General features: G+C 37.9%; 2 protein-coding genes across 15 annotated transcripts; both read left to right on the forward strand.

Moving 5' to 3' along the window:
- The first annotated feature begins 6,070 nt into the window (after positions 1 to 6,070).
- LOC112197880 lies at positions 6,071 to 14,215 on the forward strand. Of its 14 annotated transcripts, none has more exons than XR_005810229.1 (9): positions 6,072 to 6,335; positions 7,367 to 7,465; positions 9,373 to 9,442; positions 9,837 to 10,090; positions 10,728 to 10,853; positions 11,716 to 11,854; positions 12,429 to 13,048; positions 13,727 to 13,830; positions 13,944 to 14,215. XR_005810229.1 is itself a non-coding variant. In XM_040518951.1 (8 exons), the coding sequence occupies exons 2-8, from the start codon at positions 7,370 to 7,372 to the stop codon at positions 13,176 to 13,178; spliced, it is 1,308 nt and encodes a 435-aa protein (XP_040374885.1). In that variant the 5' UTR covers positions 6,071 to 6,335; positions 7,352 to 7,369; the 3' UTR covers positions 13,179 to 13,719. The 14 variants fall into 14 exon arrangements, 10 of the variants coding, with proteins under 10 accessions (XP_040374885.1, XP_040374886.1, XP_040374887.1 ...); XR_005810231.1 differs by having other exon boundaries at positions 14,074 to 14,215; XR_005810230.1 differs by having other exon boundaries at positions 12,429 to 13,029.
- Positions 14,216 to 14,950: 735 nt separating this feature from the next.
- LOC112197879 lies at positions 14,951 to 19,881 on the forward strand. The gene is made up of 2 exons (XM_024338811.2): positions 14,951 to 16,565; positions 19,380 to 19,881. Exon 1 carries the CDS (start codon positions 15,139 to 15,141, stop codon positions 16,534 to 16,536), a length of 1,398 nt encoding a protein of 465 aa, XP_024194579.1. The 5' UTR covers positions 14,951 to 15,138; the 3' UTR covers positions 16,537 to 16,565; positions 19,380 to 19,881.
- The last annotated feature ends 612 nt before the right edge of the window (positions 19,882 to 20,493 follow it).

A 20,493-nucleotide genomic window follows, 5' to 3' on the forward strand; every position in this document is an offset into this window, starting at 1 on the left:
TCCGGATTTTATGTCGACTGTGAGTGCTTTTTAGGGTTCTTTGCATTTTTTTGGGTGCCCACAGTTTGTCTTTGCATCTAAGCTTCGTGCTTTGAGGAGTATGTTAAGAACCTGGAGTAAAGCCAATGTAGGAGATGTTGCTGCTAGGGTTTTAGCCTCCAAATTGGAGCTGGACAACATTCATGCTGAAATTTCTTCTCAGGGGCTTTCAGAGGATAGAATACTTCTAGAACGGGAAGCACATTCCTCTTACCTCTCTGACCTTGCCATGCATGCTACTCTCCTTAAAGATAAAGCTAGGATGCGGTGGTTACAGGATGGTGATCGCAACACAAAGTTCTTACATAACATGGTCAAGATTAGAAGACTTAGCAAGTCCGTCACCTCACTGGAAGTTGGCCAAGAGACTGTTTCAGATCAAGCTTCTATTGCCGCTTGCTTTGTCAACCACTTTAATAACTCATTCACAAGCGATCCTTCTCTCTTGGATACGGGTTTGGTTGAAAGAGTTATTCCAGAATTAGTCACTGAGGTGGAAAATACTTCTCTTATCTTGATGCCTACACAGGAGGAAATTTGGGATACGGTTAAGGCAATGGATGATTTAGCTCTCCTGGACCTGACGGCTTCGGTGGATTCTTTTACATTTGTTGTTGGTCCATTATTTCTGATGATGTTGTTACCGCAGTTCAAAGTTTCTTCTCAGATGGTTTCATCATGCCTCAATTCAACAACAACCTGCTTATTCTCATCCCAAAGAAACAGGATTCTTCGAGCCCCACTGATTTTCGTCCCATCGTTCTAGCAAACTTTATTTTCAAGATTATCACCAAGATTTTGGCTGATAGGCTTGGATTGGTGGCTGCCAGAATTGTTTCCCATAATCAGAGTGTGTATATTAAAGCTAGGTCAATTGTTGATCCAATTATAAGAATTTCTGAATGCATTAATCTCCTTGACACAGAATGCGAGTATGGAAATGTTGCTATCAAATTCGATATCCGAAAAGCTTTTGACACTCTTGATTGGGGTTTCCTGCTTCAGGTCCTTCGAGCTTTTGGTTTCTGTGAGGCTTTCATTAATTCTGTTCATAATATTCTAAGGTCTGCTCATCTTTCTGTCAATGTAAATGGTGAAATATGTGGCTACTTCACATGCTCTCGCGAGGTGCGTCAAGGTGACCCTCTTTCCCCTCTGCTTTTCTGTCTGGCAGAAGAGGTGTTGAGCAGAGGAATTTCTAGGCTATTGGAACAACAAAAAATCATGCGTATTGCAGCTCAATTGGGTGTGAATCCTCCAACCCACGCTCTTTTTGCTGATGATGTTATGATTTTCTTACAAGGCAAGCGGGAACATTTGATTGAGCTTATGAGTTTCATGGAGGAATATGCTCTTAATTCAGGCCAGTCAGTGAACAAGGAAAAATCCTTGCTTTTTATTGGCAAGGCAGCTCTTCATAGGTAGGAAAGTATCAAGAGAGTTTTAGGGATCGAAGTGGGCAGTCTACCTTTTACATATTTGGGCGTCCCAATTTTTAAAAGCAGGCCGAAATCATAATATTTTCTTCCCATTGCAGACAAGCTTAGGTGTAAGCTAAGTTCGTGGAAGGGTTTTCAATTATCTCAAGCTGGTAGAATGCAGTTAATTGACTCGGTGATTCAAAGCCTCCTCGTGTACAGCTTTCAGGTATATGCTTGGCCTAAGTCTCTTTTGACCCAGGTGCAACGTTGGATAAGAAATTTTTTCTGGAATGGGGACCCCTTAAAAGATGGTTCAACTCTTATTGCGTGGAGCAGCTGTTGCACTCCGAAAGAAAATGGTGGCTTGGGGCTTAAGAATATTTTTACGCTAAACAGTTCTCTCCTTTTGAAGCGTGGTTGGGATGTAGCTACCAAGTCTTCCTTCTCTACTTCCTTCCTTCATTCCCGCTTTCTGGCTGACGGCTTATCCTTGCTATCTACTTACAAGAAATCTTCTGTGTGGTTAGGATTAAAAAATTTATGGCCTACTATTTTCCAGAATGCCCGTTGGGTGATTGGTAATGGCCACTCTGTAAAATTTTGGAAGGATAATTGGTTTGGGCAACCTATTACTACCATCCTAAATTTTGAGGCTGAGCATCTCAGGTTTCTTGAAGACAAAGTAAGTGATTTCATTGTGGACGATGCTTGGGCTTTGCCAGAAAGTTTTTGCTCTTTGTACCCAGATATTGCACAGGCCATAATGAAGATTCCTCTTTCACTGACAAATGAAGAGGACCAGTTAATCTGGGTAGGGACATCTTCTAGCTGCCTGACGGCTAAAGAGGCTTATTTTTTCTTGGCTGGTAATCAATAGACATCAATTTGGGGAAAAATTATCTGGCATGCAGCTATTCAGCCGCGTAAAAGCCTGGCTACTTGGAAAGTTCTCCATAACAAAATCCGAACGGATGAGCTTCTTCAACGCAGGGGTGTTCATTTGTGTTCAAGGTGCTCCTTTTGTTTTAATGCTATGGAGACTACTCGACACTTGTTCTGGAACTGTGAAGAGATTTTACGTTTGTGGGAGTGGCTTTCTTCTCTTTTCCAACGAGCCTTTGATCCGGGTATGTCTCTGGCTGATTATTTCAATGCTTCCTTGCTGAATGGCTTTAGCTCTTCTACTAAATTACTTTGGTATATTGCGGGTTGTAACTTACTGTGGTGCATTTGGTATGAGCGAAATCGGTTGAGGCACAATACAGGGATTTTTTCCCCTAATCGATTCAAATTACTTTTCTTTAATACCCTTAAAGACTCGGCCAGCCTGGCATTCAAGCCTACAAGCTCAACTGCTATCAACCGTCCTATTTTCAAGCTTTTGGGCTTATCATCCTTGCGAGTGAGTGCCCCTAGGTTTATCCCTGTTGCCTGGAAGCCCCCTGACTCTCCATGGGTGAAGGCTAATACGGATGGGTCCTTCCGAAACTTAAACCAAGCGGCTTCAGGAGGAGTCTTCCGGGATCACTCTATGGTTTTTTTAGGTGCTTTCTAAAAAAAAGTTGATGCTCTTTCTGCCATTGATGCTGAGGTCTTTGCTTTCTTAGAAGCCTTGAAAATTGCATGGAGTAAAGGTTGGAATTATCTATGGCTAGAAACAGATTCTATGCTCGTTGTTCAATATTTCAAAAAGCCGTGTTTGATTCCTTGGCGTTTACGGACTCTTTGGCAAAATGGATTGCATTTGGCTAGTCAAATGATTGTTCACGTGTCTCATGTTTATCGTGAGGGGAACGCTGCTGCAGATGCACTGGCTAATTATGGAGTAGATCATGTTGGTAATTTTTGGTGGGATGAGGCTCCCCAATTCCTATTGCAGTCTCTTAGCTTTGATGCTTCTTCAAGACCTTCTTACCGTCGAGCATGATTCACCCTCTTGTTGGGTTCGTTCCTGTAATTTTTATTGCTTTCGTTCTTTTCAAATGTGTTTTTCCTTGGGGCCTTGGTTTTATGTCCTCCCCATTATGTACTGTTACTTTCATTAATAAAAATAAATAAGGGGACGGGCGGCGGGCTCCCAAAGTGTGGTAGACCCTTCACCTTCGGGTTTGAGGGTGGGACTTGCTCCCTGATTCGTCTACCTCCGAAGAGTTAATGTTGCCTCATCCCTTATTTAATTAAAAAAGAAAAAAGAAAAAAAAAATTACATTGCCTGAAATTTGCATTGTTATTTTATAGCAGATCAAAAGAAAAAAGATGCATGTTAAATAATAGAAATTTACCATACGAAGTAGTCTTCATATCTTTGAAAATAGTGTAAGTAAGCCATCATCACCCCAATTCAGATGAATCCATTTTGTGATGCTCAAACTGAAAGTCAGACGAAACAACAATAAGGCTAAGAAACATTGAACTAGAAAATTAGAGTTTGTAATTGAATGCTTACCTATGACAATATGTTGCTGATGCATCTGGAAACTTCTGCTTTGAGTGGGGATGCTGCCCTCTAGAGTCTGCAACCTGCTGCGATGACCACTACAAATTGTCAGATTTGGTGTCTATATCAAAAAGGAGGTTCCAAAGAAGAAAGCTTGTTTCTGTTTTCATTGAAGTCCCCAATTACCCTGATTATTGTAGGTAAATAAAAACAGACGGACTTGTGTTTGCATGAAGCCAATTTACTCATCAATTTCGAATGCACCTGTTGTAAGGAAAAAGTTCTATGAATCAACCAACATAGCAGAATAAGTTACAGTAAATGTACATATCTGAGATACGCTGAAGCATTAGAAATTCAACTATCATAAAAGCTATTAGAAACACGTTAGAGCCCACCCTAAATACAAACACATACAATTCAATCGAAACACAAGAACAATGTAACTTAGGAGTCGTTCTTGACCCCATCTGCTATAAATAGTGTTTAAATTCAGTTACGTGTATGATGATTTAGTGGGTTTAATCCATATTAGATCCCAGTTTGACCAGTGTACCAGTTTAAGATTAATAACCCAGCGACAAACACCAAAAACGACATCATTTAGTCAAATTCGGTTCGGTTAGGTCCAGACTGGTTTTTGACCCCTAAAAATAAAAAACTGATCAGCTCGATTTTTTTTTGTTTCGATGCCATGTTTTTTTCGGTTCAGTTTTTTTCGGCTTTTGGCTCAGTTTTTTTTTCTATTTTCGGTTTCGCGAATCCACCCCTAATAACTAAATAACACTAAATTATACTACATACTAAAGCGCGTACACAATTTCACTGTTCATTTCGATTGTCCTATAGTGCTTGGAAAAAACTAGGGGCGGCTCTTGCTTCCCCATTTGTTCGGGCTCTGTCCCTGCTTCCCCATTTATTTCGATTTCCTTTGTTTTAGTTTATTGCTTTTCGCTTAGTTCATCTCTTCAGTTCGATTTTTCGAACCATGAGGCCAAGATCCTTGCTGCTCTCCATCCATAGTCATCTCTATACCTCCCTCACCTTTGTTTTTCTTTCCCTTTTTACCTGATTTCATGGCAATATTGTCATTCTTGGAGAATGGCTGCAAATCTTCTCATATTCCTTCTCATTTAGCAGTTCCCCCCCTTTTGGGACAATGAAGAATACTTAGCAGTTCCCCCCCTTTTGGGACAATGCAAATCTCGCTCCTTCGTGGAGTACTCGGATAGGAACCTGGATGACGAGAACTCAGTTTGAGTTTTAGATGTCGGATAGGAATCTGGATAAAAATTGAATACTATAAAAGAATTCGTAAATAACACCTATTTTAGTGGAAATTGAAGTGAGGAATTTAAATAACGAATTCCTTCGTTTTTTTCCACGTAGAAATTTAAAATTTCCAATCTGATAATGCCAAACAAGGGAATTGACTTTTAGAAATTATGAAATCCTTACTTTTAATTAAATTCCATCATTTTTTCCCTCATCCAAACACACTCTTAGAGCAAGTGCAGCAGTTGCTCTTGCTCGGTCAAAGAGCTCAACTTTGATGAGGTGTTGCCCAGCTGAAGAAAATTTCAGCTTCCACCGGCCTTTATTTCACCAGTCAAGATTTGGCTTTGCATGACCAAAGCCAAAAAAAAGGGCATGGCTGTGACATTTTTCTTGCCCCAAGTCAAGGAGCTGCCAGCGCTGCAAAAGGGAGAACGTGGGTGTCAGGAAGAAAAGCAAAGAGACAGACGCTGCAAAAGGGAGAACGTGTGCAAGATTTTGTCGCGTAGTGAGAGTTAGTGGGTGGCAGGACACTTGGCAGCGCTGGGTTGGCTTTTAAAAACTGATGAACAGTAGAAAAAATGAACAGTGAACTTAAACAGTGAAACCCACGGGTGAAAAGTAACTTTTGGGTGAACAGAAAAAAAGTGAACAGTGTTGACCGGGCAAGAAAAACAACGGGTGTAAACCCATGTCCAATGACAGTGAATAGTAACTTGACCGGTCAAATTCTTAACTTCTCGACTTTGCATTTTCTTGAATACGGGTGAACTTGCTCTTATGGACCTTGTACTCTCTATGAGCCGTGGCCTTTTTAATGAAATGCTTCTATTTAAAAAAAAAAAAAAAACTATATCCACTTTGAAAATAAATGTTGGTTTTCCGAGACTATATTTGGCGCCTATCCAATCGATCTGTCCTCACAAATCCCAAATTCTCTATCGCTCTTCTTCTCTCCCCTTCTTCCACTTATCTCAATTCTCATTTCCTTCACTTTCTCTCATACTTCTTCTTCTTCTTCTTCTTCAGGCTTTTCCTCCTCTTCTTCTTCAGGCATTTCATTCCTTTCTTGTTTTGATTGCATCATATAATCAAGAAAATTACTGATTTTGTTTGGGTTTTAGGGTTTTCTTCGCAGACAAATTGGCGTCAACGAATTCCAGGTATTTCTCTCTTCTATCTTCATAGCAATTCATATTTACTCTTATGGAAAAGCTTCTGTAGCCCGTTCTTGTTTGAATGATCCATGCAATTTCGATTACTTTACTGTTTTGATTATTCTAAAATGGAGTGCAAATTGATATGGGCCAACTTGTATCCTGCTTTGATTGTTCAAAGAGGTGGGCTTTTGTTTGGTTTTAGAATTCCTGTTTGGATCTGAGATGTGATAGTGATGGTTGAGGTGACAGTGGAGTGGTGTTGATGATGGTAAGGGGAGGTGGCGTAGAGGGTGGTGCTGGACCAAGTGCAGGTGCCAATGGCTACATTCATGTCGGTCGCAAAGATGACCTTGGTGGTTTTGTGTCCCATCCCCCAATGTGTCATAGCAAGATTGGATTTAAGATCCCATCTTAGTCCCAAATTCAACCGAAAGTTGCCCTAATAACTAAGTTTCTAAAGGAGAAAACATTTCTTAGAAAGTCCCTTTCTTTGAAAAACGTAAAGCCTATTGTTAAGAGAGGAATCATAAGGATTGAGAGGTGAGAAAGGAGTTTCGTATTAGATAGCTTTCAGTCTGAGAAGCCTTGTGCAGTCTTTCCGTGTTGTTTCACTCTCGATTGCTTTGCTTTTGTGCATAAGAATTGATGTAGAAAACAACTTAAGCACTTAAGGGCGGTTTTTCAGTGCTTTAGAAGTGCTAATAATAATCGTCTTCTTGATCTTCGAAAGCTCTTTTTCTAGTGTTTGTCAACTATAGGAAATATGTGTTTTCATGGTTTTAAAGACTGCTTCTTGGAGAAGCATATTTTCCAAGAAAGTGCTGTAGTGCATGTTCGTGAACCACTTGTATTTAATTATATAGTCCTACTGAGAAAGCACTACCAAATCAAGTGCCTACTAGAAAAAGAGTTACTGAGCACTACTTTTATCACTGCTTCCCCCATATTGTTTGCTTATTATTTCTGTTGTTTTGCCAAAAATTTGCATGCAACTTAGAAGTGCTCATGTCACAGCTAAGTGTTGTTTTTGACAGATTATGATGGGCTCGCATAACCTACCATTCAAAGTTGGGGAAGACATAGAATGGAGTTCATTTATGAAAGGTTATCGCGGTGCGTGGTTCCGATGTAAGGTATCTATCACTGTAATAATTATAAAAAATATTGATGATAAATATTTTGTTTCAATCTATGTGCATTTAATGTTGAGCATTTTACTTTATTCAACTGTTTCTAACTTCTTGTAAATAGGGTTTTCACTTCTTCATGCCATTGTAAAACATTTGTAGCATATAATCAGAAGTCAGAGTTGGCTTTATTTCATGAAAATTAATAGTAGGCTGTTGAAGTGCTTAGAAGTTATAAACTAAGAAGTCATCAATTTTTCTCGAATTATTAAAGTGTGTTTAGGGAACAGGAAGAGCCAGTAGGAAGAGTTAACAAGTATAGTATTTGAAAAGCAAGTTTTGATAGATTATTCTTTTTCATAAAAGTATTGGGTTGGTCTATTTCGATTTAGGATTTTCCAGAATTCTCGTTAACAGGTTGTTTATATTAAGATTGAAGCTTCAAATATAGAAGTTTGGCTATCAAGACAATTTATGAACTGAAGGGAGTGTCTCTTTAAGATGCAGATTCTGAAACTGAAACTGGCGAATCAAAGATGAATTAGTATCAAGATGCAATCTCTAATTTGGCATGAGGATGTTGTGAAAGTACACACCAAGTATTGTGGTTAATATTCTGGCCAGTGAATTTTTTATTTATTTATTAATTTTTTTTTTTTTTTTATGAGGTTTCAGACATTATTTGGTGGGTTAAAATTGTTGGAGTGGAATGATTTATCAAGGGGGACGAGTTTTATTGAAGGAGAGCGTTTGATATAAACATATGAGATTTAATGAAAGTTCAAAGAGTGTTATAAATACTAATATAACTAGGGAATAAGTAACTACATAGACATGTGAAACTAGTCATTAGTGTTTTGTGGGAGTGGGAGCATTACAAGTCTAATTAGAGAAGAAGGGTTGTTGGTTGCAAATTACAGGAGTAACCTTGAAGATCAGGCTTTGATGGAAATAAGTGTTTTATCAAAAGTATTGTTTGCTATTAGTATACTGCCCTTTTCCAGATATGTCTTTGAAATGTAGGCTCCCATGATGTTTGAGGTATGAGTAATCGTCTACATACTGTTTAAGAGCACCTGTATTCTATTTAACTCATACATCAAGGAGTTACTTACCATTTATGTAATGAAAATTCTTTTGCTTTGCACTTCATTTTTCATTGTACATTTCATTGTAAGATTTTGAGGTTGGACACAGTTCAAGGCTGCTCTCTCTCTCTCTCTAATTTCTTGAGCCTTGGATACTTACTGTGGGTGAGCTGTTGGTGGCATGGTGTCATATTTGTTTTAATTTTTTGTATTTTTTTAAGAAGGCAAGTAAGCAGCTTTGGGGAGTACTTGTTTATTATCTGGACTTGGATATTTATGATCGGAGAAGAATATTGGGCTATCCAAGGGGCTGTAATACTGTTTTGGAAGCTAAATATGATATTTGCCTGCTCTTTTGCTTCTCTCTCTCTCTCTTCACAAAACCTTTACTTATCAGTGTGATACTGTTTTGGAAGCTTTATGGGCTTCTGTTTTGGCGGAATTTAAAGACTATAGCATTTTCTCATATATTGCTTCACTGGAGGGCATCTGTAATCTAAGGATAGTTTTTGTTTCTGCATTATCTAAGTGTTTTTGGTGTAGATCTCTGGTTTCTACTGTTTTTCTATCTTTTTTTGTGTGGGTCATAGGTCCACTTTTATTGGTTCAGTCTTCTGATCAATAAAACTTGTTTCTCCAAAAAAAAAAAAAAAAAAATCTTAACAATTGTGTCTACTTATGCATAACATCACTATGATTCCCTATTTTGTGTGATATGACCTTTTTACTGTAAGATTGTTTCTTTTATATGATTGAAGCTCTTAGCTCTTTTATCTGTCCAAACAAAATTCTCTTTCGTCTAATAATGTTACTTTTGTCATCCAGATAAAAGATATTGGCTGGAGAAATGGTCAACTGTCATGTGCCTTATTCTATTATGACTTTCCAGATGAAAGTAAGTAATATATTTTGGTAATTTTTCTCTTTTTATTCACTAGCTTATGCAAGCTATGGTTCTATCTTGTCTTATGAACTGCTAGACTCTTGTTCTCTAAGTGTTCTGTGTTTATCTAGAAAGACAAAGATAGGGGTACATAGCTATCCTGGTTTGAACTGCTGATCATATGGTAATCATTATGTAGTAATGCATGATCTGGGAAGCGAATAACGGTCTCTAGTAGTGAAAGAATGTTATGATTATATAGTTGCTTAATTTTGTTTACATGTTTGAATCTTTTCTTAATTCTTTTTCTTTGTTGTGTTGCATAATAAATATTTTGGGTGAAATAGTAGGTTACTTTTTTTTTCTTTTATATGTTTCCATAATTTTCTGATGTTCACATCTACAGAATCAAAATGGGAAAAAATATATCAAAGCAACCCTGCTGATAGTAAAAGGACAAGAAAAGAGAAGATATTGATGATGCGTCCTCCCTTTCCTCCTATGTATAATGAAAGTAAAAGGCCTGATGTCAATACTCTATCGGAAGTGGTAGTTATTGTCAGTGATGTCTGGAAGGTGGGAGATTTAGTTGATTGGTGGAAGGATGATTGTTATTGGTCCGGAAAAGTAGCAGAAGTATTAGGGGATGAAAAAGTTAAGGTAGTTGATATATTACTCTCATATATCTTTTTATGCGGTGGTTTGTTTGGAGTATGTGTTCAGCATTTTTCTTCCCCCTTGAGTTCTATGCTATTTACCATTCCAGTCCTAAGTCATCATCAGCTTAATGTTTTGGTGTAGACTCACTGGATATGGTTCTAATACAACAAAAATCATCAACATGCTATCTTAACAACTTGCAAATTTACTCTTGCTGACATGCCGTAAATGTGTGATTTGGTTCAAGACTTAATTCACATATCTCATCACAGGGTGTCAGGGTCTGAATTGTCCAAAGGGAATTTTACTGCACTTCTTCCTTTATTCATGTTTAAATTAATTTTTGATGTACTACATTTGCATCAAATGAATTGCAGATTTTATCGGTTAAGTTATAAGTTATCCTTTTGCTATCATAAGGCTGAGTGAATACCTATCTTTGATAAGTATTATTGCATGGTTTGTTAATACTTGAAAATTTCTTTGTTTCTGAAAAAAAAAAATATTGCATGCATCTATTCACTCTACCATCCTGTTTGTATCCTATTTGATGATCAACAAAAGCTTCAATTTAGTTACCTTGATGGTCAAGATACTGTGCTGTTATTTGTTAACTGGTGTCCTCTATGTTTTCCAGGTTGAGTTGCCACGTCCTCCTGTTGGTGAAGGAGTCGAAGGAGAGACCTATGAGGCTTCTTGCAACGACTTGCGTGCATCCCTGAATTGGTCTCTAAAAGGCGGTTGGACAGTGCCTACATCCAAGGTACCGACAGTCCATTAGTCATCTATCTGTCTCATTTCCTGTTCTCAGTTCTCCTATTCTGCTCTCATTTCTCCTGTTCTGTTTTTATGTTCTTCTATGCAAAGTTATATTTTAAGGGCTAATATCAAACGTTGCACTTAAACTTAAAAGTCAATAATCCTTGAACTGATTTCTTCTTAATAATCTGCAGTTTTGAGTTGTCAAAAACTTGCAAGTTCACGTCTCTATGATGATGATGTGGCAGTTCATGAAACTGGTACTTGATGAGTGCCGCTCATTAACATGATTATGAAGTTACAAAGTTATTTTCACTGTTCTGCTTATTGAATATTTTCTTAGTCCTCCTCCAGTTTGCCCTTTTCTCATCCTTTAAATTAGGATTTTCCAGTTTTCAATCTTTTCATTTGATTTCTACAGTATAATTTTAGTACATCATGGCTTTTTTTTTTCCTCTTTATCTTTCTCCCTATCTTTTCTTTCAATCTTTCTAATTCATGTAGTAGCTAACTAAGTATTTTGATCATTGGAGAAATTTTTTCACTTTTTGAGGAAAATGTCACTTCACTGTTGCAGTTTGAACATCAAACTTGGATCTAGTTTTCTTGAAATCTTCAACTGTTGGAAGTTGTGGAAATATTATATTTTTTCATTTGTTATTATTTCCTCTGATTTCCTTTTTTGTTCTGATTCTTGTTGCCATCATGGGAATCCTGATTCATGATAACTGCAACAGTTCTTGTGCAACAGTGAATGAGAGAATCCACTGTGCCAACCAGGACCCATGTGAACTTTTGATTTTTAGTTTGTACCAGTGTTTTAAAGCCACTTTTTGTTCACTGTAAGTGGTTCTCCTACTATGTAGGTGTTGATGCTTTCTAATCAACTTGAAAAGAAAAGCAGTTGCTGTTTCTTCTATACTAAGTTGTTTGGTATGCCTTTGCGGTTGCAGGAGAGTGAAAATGGGCATCCTTGTGCTCGAGTAATTAAGCCTGATAATCAAGGTAAGACATACATTTCACTTGTCAGTGCTCAAAAGCATATATGTGTGCCTGGGTAGTAGGATATCAAGTTGAAAGAATGATTTGATGTTGATGGGATATCCTATTGGTTCTTGGTCAAGTAAACTTTGTAGCAACCAAAATTTTCTATTTTGTCTTTCACAAATGGGAGAGAACAAGATGTACAAACATACACTACAAAGAAAGAGAGAACATCAAGGGCTAAATTGTGGTCAGTGTCTCCATGGGACTCTAGTATTTCACTATTTTGTAGATGTTAGGTATTAAATTTCTTATGATTTGCTTGTTTGGTTGCCTGCAATCAAATGTTACCCTACCTTCTCCCCCTTGCTCTTGGATTGTGCCCTTTATATTTCTTTGCATTTTACCTATAATTTGTTTTTTTATCCTTTTGTTTTAACTTTTCCTTAACCAATTTAAGCTTAGTATTGAAATCCAAATCCTTTTTTTTCCTTTACTTTCTTTGACTCTGATGCAACCTAAGTTTATTCGTTTATTTATGGAACTTGAATTAATTGCACGATGATTTGATTCAGATGGGGGAATGTTGTTGCAGGGGACATTGCAAACTTGATGGTCCAATCTTTCGGTGATGGAAGTAGGGATGACCAAGCAATTGCTGGTGTCAAGCAACCTTTAACAGGAAAGGACACACCAGCTGCAGAAACAAATATGGAGTCTGACGTGGCAGATAGTGGGTTTGAGAGAATGAGATGCCCAGATACTGTTTCAAAATTGCATGTTAAAGATGCATCAAATGAAATGGAGGCAACTGCAACTAGGGTAGACATACTTGATAACAAAAAGCCCTTAAAGAGAAAGAAAACTCATGTGGCAGATAGTGGGTTTGGGAAGATGAGTTTCTCAGATGGCGTTTCAAAATTGCATGTTGAAGATGCATCAAATGAAATGGAGGCAACTACAACAAGGGTAGACATACTTGATAACACTAAGCCCGTAAAGAGAAAGAAAACTCATGAAGACATAGTGTTAAATTCAATGAACTCTGATACATTAGAAGCTGCACTTTTGGACTTGGAGGAACTTGTAAACCGGATTAAATGGATGAAGGGTATCTTGGAGATTGGATTACCTTTGACTGGTGCGATGCGACCCCGTTGGAAATTTCTTGGAGATCATTCCTCGTCCGCCCCAAAGTAAGGGTTTTCACTCACAGTAAGTCACATGGTATATTACAGTTTGTTATAACATGCTAAACCTCTGAATGGCATTCAGATTGCTTCTAATCCACACAGATCCATATCTAACTGCCTATCTTTATAGGCACTTATTTGTTGACCACTGATCATGCTGTAAAGCAATCACATATTGACAGGCAATGACAGCAAGGTTAAACTTTATGCAGAACTTTGGTTAACACTTCTCTTGTACACATATTTCTGCGTAAATAGTTTAACTTGAGTAGAAGCTCCGTACTATATGTCTAGGGAATCCACTTTTTGAATTTCAAAGTCTAGAGTTGCAGAAGAAATTTGAGTTTTGTGACTGTTAAATTTATGTGTAAAGAGATTTGTTTGTGATGCCTGACACATAATGAAGTGTGGAAATGAGTTTAGGGGAATTGCCAGTTTGCAAAGCTTATAATATTTTGAAATCTGGGAAGAGGGGGGGAGTTAACTTTTGTTAAAAAGCTGTCTACTGTTGGCAAATAAGATTAGTCACATTATAACAGTTGTCTGAACAAGGCATTGAGGTCATATGCTACTTCTGTGGTGTGATGCCAATGCAATAACAAGGGTTTCTGCTGTGATAGAATTGAAATCTTTCACCATTTGGTTTTGATCATGCAAATGATAAATCTTTAATGGCATTCATATTGGTTATGTTGACTAGGTAGGAAGGCAGGAGCAAATTTGACTACTACTCATCTCTGTTCATCATAGCAACTTTTTGTTGCATGTACAGTTTTTTTTTGGATGGATTGTAGATATTGATGAGTAAGTTGTTACACCCTATTATTCCACTCAACTATCATAAGTGATAAAACTTTGACTGCTTATACCTGACCCTAAACATGTTTTCTTTCTGTTGACTCGGTCTTTTGTTGGAGATTGATGGACACTTTTATCATTCTGGTCAAGATGTAGAACCACAGAAGCAGCAAAATTACCTGGATTGGGTGATCATATTTGTTTTTTTTTGCACACAACTGTTACATGCTTGCCTTATTCTTGATGTAGATTTCAAGTGCTACTGTTCATATTTGAAGTTCTAAACTGTCGCCTGATTTGAAGTGACAAGGGCCAGGTTTACACAAGAAGCAAACTTGTATACTGATTCCATGTCCATATTAGTAAAGAGTTCATCATCTCAAGTCGCTAATTTTCTTCCATGTAAATCTAGTACTGAAACTTGATGTTGGATTCATTCATACTGTTGCAGGATTAAAAAAAAAAAAAAAAAAAGAAGAAAAAAAAGGGTGTTGCAGGATTCATAGGATCAATCTCACTTGGGAGGTTGAGACAATGTTGGAAACATGACAGTGTATCAATATAAATGAAGTTGAAACCACATTGAAAACAAATGATCGATGTTCAGTTCATTTGAAAAAGTCTTGCAGAGGATTTTTGTAGAACCAAATTTGAGGATGCTTATGAGAACTGAGGCTAGACATGGAAAAGTATAGGTTCGGTGGTTGTGCCATGGGAGTATGTGACACATGACCACCTACAATGTTCAAACTCTAACCTATCTCTCATTGTCGAGAAAAAAATCAAGTACACCATATCCTATTCATGTATTTGCTTGTGTTCAATAGATTGAACATGTCATGTGACACGACTAATAATGATGAATGTAAACAGTTTGGAGAAGAATCTGTAAAATTAGCACATTATTGCGACAAGGCAAACAAAGAGCTCAACTCTGTACTTGTAACCTACACTTCATACTTCACGGTAAATATGCCGAATTTTAATTGATTGAAAAACTATACTATTAATATAATAAATGGAACCGGGCGTGGAGTTGAGCCTTCCAGCTAGACTGGGTTCCAAATCCCTTTCAAAAAAAAAAAAAAAAAAAAAACCTACACTTCATACTTTCATAGTCTTCATTGATCAAAATCTCCACTTATTTACAAGCCTTGTAAGTGAAAAACTCAAAATTACCCAAGTCCCAAACCTTATAACAAAGAACTACTCGGGGGCAATTTCGTCAACGCCGAATATCTAATCAATAAATAGGCTTTACCTAATCCATTATTTCCCTCTGAAACCCATTTCAAAATTCAAACTCTTTCAAAAATGGAGCCTTTATCTCTCAAGCTCGAGATGCTCAAAGGCCCCCGGGAGGGAGAGACCCTAGAGTACCGACCCGGATCCAAGGTCCGAATCGGTCGGGTCGTCCGCGGCAACAACCTCCCCATCAAAGACTCCGGCATTTCCACCAACCACCTCATCATCGACTCCGACGAATCGGGTCAATGGATGATCCGAGACCTCGACTCCTCCAACGGAACCATCGTAAACGGCACCAAGCTCAAGCCGGACATGCCGTTGGAGCTGAGCGACGGCGACGAGATAAAGATCGGGGAGTACACGTCCATCTCCGTCAAGATCGAAGGCCATGAAGGGGACAGGTTGAGAAGGAATCCGAGGCGCGGCGCGGCGGGGAAGGTGGGGACGGTTGAGGAGAGTCGGGGCCGGAGAGGGAGGGTTAAGAAGGAGAATGAGGTCGAAGTGAAATTGGAGGTGGAGATTGAGAATGATGAGGAAATTAATGTAGCAGCACCGGTCGCTGAGAATCGGGGCCGGAGAGGTAGGCCTGCGAAGAAGAAGGAAGAGAATTCTGAATTGGAGAAAGAGGGAGAGGAAATTGAGGTGGTGGAGAAGCCGAAGAGGGGCCGGGGCCGGCCGGGGAAAGCTAGGGTTTTGAAGAGTGTGGATTTGGTGGAGGAGGTTGCTGTGCCGGAAGTGAGTTTGAGAGCAACTCAAAGGTGTAAGGATGTGGAAGCTGTGGTTCCGGATTCGGAGAATTGCAGTGTAGAGTGTGAACAAGTGAAGATTGAACCTAAGAGGCGTGGTGGGGGTAGGAAGAGGAAGAATGTGCAAGAAGTGCCGCGGGTGTGTGAGGAAGGTAATGTTGCGGCGGAGAAAAATTTGGGAGAAATTGGTCCAGTTGGTGTTAATGGTGATAACGATGATAAAGGGGATGTTCCGGAGCAGAAGGATTCGGGGGGAATAGGTCCAGTTGATATCAAGGAGAATGGCGTGTATGATGATGATGCTAAAGGGTTGAATTTGGGGGATGAAGAGGCAGCAGTCGGTTTTGATGTGGCAGAGAGTGGCAATGATAATGAGAAGGCAAAAGGGTCCGATTTGGGCCATGAAGAGGCAGCCATTGACTGTAATGTTGGAGAGAGTGGCGATAAGGTTGGAAGTGGTAGTTGGAACTGTTTTGGTGTTAATGGTGCTAAGGATGTTGATAAAAAGGGGACTGACTCTGGTGTTAAAGAAGGTTTGAGTTGGCAGGAGCCAGATTTGGAGAAGATGACTTTGGACGATTGGTTTGATTATGTGGAAGATTCTTTGCCGAAAGCGGTTAATAATGAGATTGACAAGATTTGTTCCGGAATGAGAGAGAAGGCTAAGCTAGTCCAGGAGTATATAGCACAATACAAGAAGGAGAAGTGTCAAAGTTAACAGAAGGAGTGCCTTGTGTTTTGTCGTAGGTAATTGCAGCTTACTTTCTCTGTTTTCATATCAATTACTTACCTGGCCAATTTATGTATATGTCATTACTTATTTTTGCTACATGTAGTTGGTCTTTGATTATAAATCTTGGAATTGAATATGAAGCTGGACATACTTATCTGATGCGAATCATCCCCCTGAATCTAACGGCTATTGTCTGTTACTTGGAACTCAAAATTTCGTGATATGCTTCCATTTGTTGGATGTTTTGAAATTGGGTTTCTTAGTTATGTTGATGATTTCAACTTAGAAGATAAAGTTTTCCCATTTAGAACTTGTTTGTATCATTTATGACTCTTCCTCTTTTTTCTTTACTCTTCTTAGGAGTTCATGTTTTGGATTTCTGGATATACACCATTTCACTATGATATGTATAAGAGTTAATGAGGTCATTTTCTTTAGTTGAATTGATTTATCTTATGCTCATGTGGAATTTAATGTTCAAACTCCTTGGTATTTTGTCTTTTTGATAATTTCTTTTCTTTCTTATTACTTATGTTTAGTTATAAATGGTTTCCATGGTATTATGTTCAAACCATGTTTAGTTATAACTGTTTGCATTGTCAGAATGGTTTCTTTCCAAAGGGATTTGGTGTTGGATGACTTCTGCATATCTTTCATCTCAGTCCAAAGGTTGTTGTCTTCCTGTTTATTTTTGGTTTGGTTGGATAATCTGTGGGAGGTTAGGGATTTTTTTTTTTTTTTTTGTTGGTATTTTATCAATTGAGGAGTTGTTATTGATAAATTTCAATTTCTGCCAACTGATATCTCTTTCCCCCTTTCTTTTTGTCATAGCTTTCTTTCCTTTTTGTATGTGTATCTTGGTAAGCTCTTACTAGGTGTTTCCTTGGTACTTATTATGTATTACATTACAAATAGATGAATATGGAGTATCATCTTAGTTCCATTTTACCATAAATTCATTCCATGTCGTTAGCATATATTGAACTTCATTGGTAGTTGTGTTTTATTTTATATTCTTTTTTCTATTTTGTTTGTGATTAGTGCTGTTTGCAATTGTAAATGTCCGCAATCTCTCCTCTTCTATTTTGGCCAGTTGTGGTTCTTGGGTGGTTGTAGTGATGCTCTTTGTTTTACTTGATTGATCTTATTCTTGAATGATATTATTCACAAACCATTGTGGTTAATGTCTTTTCTACAATTAAGAGCCAGACTCCCCATTAAGTAGAATAAATTGGAGCTGGGGAAATGCAACCAAGCTTTCCTCCTAGAGTTATTGGCGAGTATTGTTTTATCACTTCGAGAAGCCTAGACTGGGCCTGTAATCGATTCCTCTGTTAGTGATGTATGTTAAGCATGAAGCCTTTATCCTTAATATAGGAAGTCCTTTTTACTAGCATGTGTGGTCCTCCTACTTCAACTTTTCTAAGGATGTTTTCCTCTTGTCTTCTTGTCATTAGTGGCTATATAAGATGGTTGAAAACTATGGTGGAGGGTTAAGTGTGCTAAACAGTTAGTAGTTGTGATAATCAATCATGTTGAGGGAGCTTGATTAAGTTTGCAATTCTTTCAAGTTCATTGCCTATTATATATTACTGATGGCAATTAGACTTGACTTTATGCAGCCTTTCCTCTGTAGGGTAGGTTGATTGTGTGTTGATTTATATGTTTGAAGTCGGTTTTTGCCTTCCTCTATTAATGATAAAAGGACTGATCTATATATAGAATAGAAGAAACAGTTTATGATTTAGGTAGTCTAAAGTCAATGGCTTGTGCTTGTCTGTTCATTGTGTTATGAAAGAAATAACCAGCTTCTCTATCGCATTTTCACTAGGAAAGCCTATAGAACTTTGAACATTGTTCTATCGTGTCTATGCAAATGAAGTCAACGGAATATTCCCTCCCTTCTCTGTCTGTGCAATCTAATGTTGAATGGAAACAATTGAAAGCATTCAGTAGATATAAGCAGTGAATCAGATACACATCCAATAGTGGATTTATTTGTTCTACTTAAGGTTTCTGATTTGGTACTGGTGGAGATTCAGGAGAATTTCAGTTGATATAAGCAGTGAGATTAATATAAGTGCTGAGTAGATATAAGCAGCAAGTCAGTAGAACTCATGATTTCTGATAAGAAGGCCTCTAGAACTCACATTCTTCTTGTGTGCCTATACAAGGGAGACACTGATATCTCTTCCATCTATCCATGCAATCTAAAGTTGACTGGAAACCAAAGCATTCAGTACATATAAGAATTGCGTCTAGCTTATCTAAACAACCAATTTGTGGATTTTCTCCTTTAGCCTTCTACATGGCTTGCTTTAAATTTTATCAACTTCATCTATAGAGAACTAGGAATCATGGGACTTGCATGTTTGACTGTCTTGCTTTAAATCATGTCAACTTCATCTCTATAAACCAAGGATTCGTGGGAGTTACTTGTTTGACTGTTTGATTTTATTAAATAGATTTTTGGGTGTCGTAAAAATTTGTCCTCCTGGAATCATTTCCCAATTATTGGTTCAACTTCCACTCCTTGACCAAAAGTCGAATTCCTGTGCAACACTTTCAGTAATCTGAAGTTGATTTCATATATTATTTTAGTTCGTCCAAATGTGAAAGTCTTGGTCATCCACTACTTTCCATGGCCCTTGAATTACTGGTTTGTAGCGGTGTTTACATTTGAACCAAATGGATTGTTCAGGTGGCCGAGTGTAAATCACTCTAGGACATAAATCCTGGATCTGCATTTCTTGTTTCTATATCTTTTGCTTGGACTAAAGGGACTCCTTTATACCTCACTATTTTTCTCAACTCTCTTTGTTTTCCAGGATTTGGTGCATGCATGCTATTGACCCCTAGCTTCAAAACTACCCTCAATCTTTTACATGGGACATTACTCGTCTCTCTATTCATACAGGAGAAGATACTTAGGGTTGTTTTTAGTAGTGCAGGCTTTGTCAATTATCAAGGTGATTATGTGATACAAGCATTTATGTTATACTGAAAGTAAGAACCTAATATCATGGTGGCTCTTCCTCATCCAACAAGTAGAGCAACCCCCGGTCTCATCTGGACTGAATCAGATAGACCGAATGCATTCTAGTTGTTTTGACCAATGGTTATTAGGTGCTTTCCTTCTAATGTTGGTGGATCCACTACACCCCATCAAGAAAAGAACAAGACAGAAGCCTAAATGATTTTGTGAGTTGAATTTGATGTGGCTCAAGATTTCGGGACTAACCACCGCGGCTCTTCCTCATCCGTATAATGTACAGCTCTGAGGAGTATCACATCAGAGAATTGATTGGGAAGTTACAGGTATCAGATTTTAGGGAGGTAGACCCAATGGGTAGATGCTTGCTTTAATGGGCTTTTGAGAGATAATGTTGGTGGACTCACAAACCCATTTGTAGGTCAGAATATAGATCGAGATAATGGTCGGAAAATTCAGACATAAACGCGACCTAATTAATCTCAAATTCAACTAGTCTATTAAACGAGTCATTCAACCTGACCAGCCTAACGGGTTTAGTAAACTTAACTAGTCATGCCTGCGCATTCTAGCTATGTAAATGTGTTCAAAAGAATCATCATTGTTTACATATGATATGCACTAAAAGCCATAAAAAGGTCAAATTATAAAAAGAAGATTATTTAATTTTTACATGTCTAATGCAGATTACCTAACTTGACAAGTTGATCATAAACTCACAGTTTATGAATCATGTTTTGATCGGTTAACCAATAATTGATGTATATTTTAATCATGCAAGAGCAACCTAATTTATTTCGCATGGGTTTCTACTTTCTAGCGGTAGTGGAATTAATGGTCCTAGTTCAAAGTTGTACATAACGTTATTTAGTTTTGCTTAAAAACATTCATTTCAAGTTGTCTGATCATATAACCTCCTATTTATACTGCATATAATTTTCATATCACAC

This window comes from Rosa chinensis, chromosome 4 (genome assembly GCF_002994745.2).
Source record: "Rosa chinensis cultivar Old Blush chromosome 4, RchiOBHm-V2, whole genome shotgun sequence".
Classification (NCBI taxonomy): Eukaryota; Viridiplantae; Streptophyta; class Magnoliopsida; order Rosales; family Rosaceae; genus Rosa; species Rosa chinensis.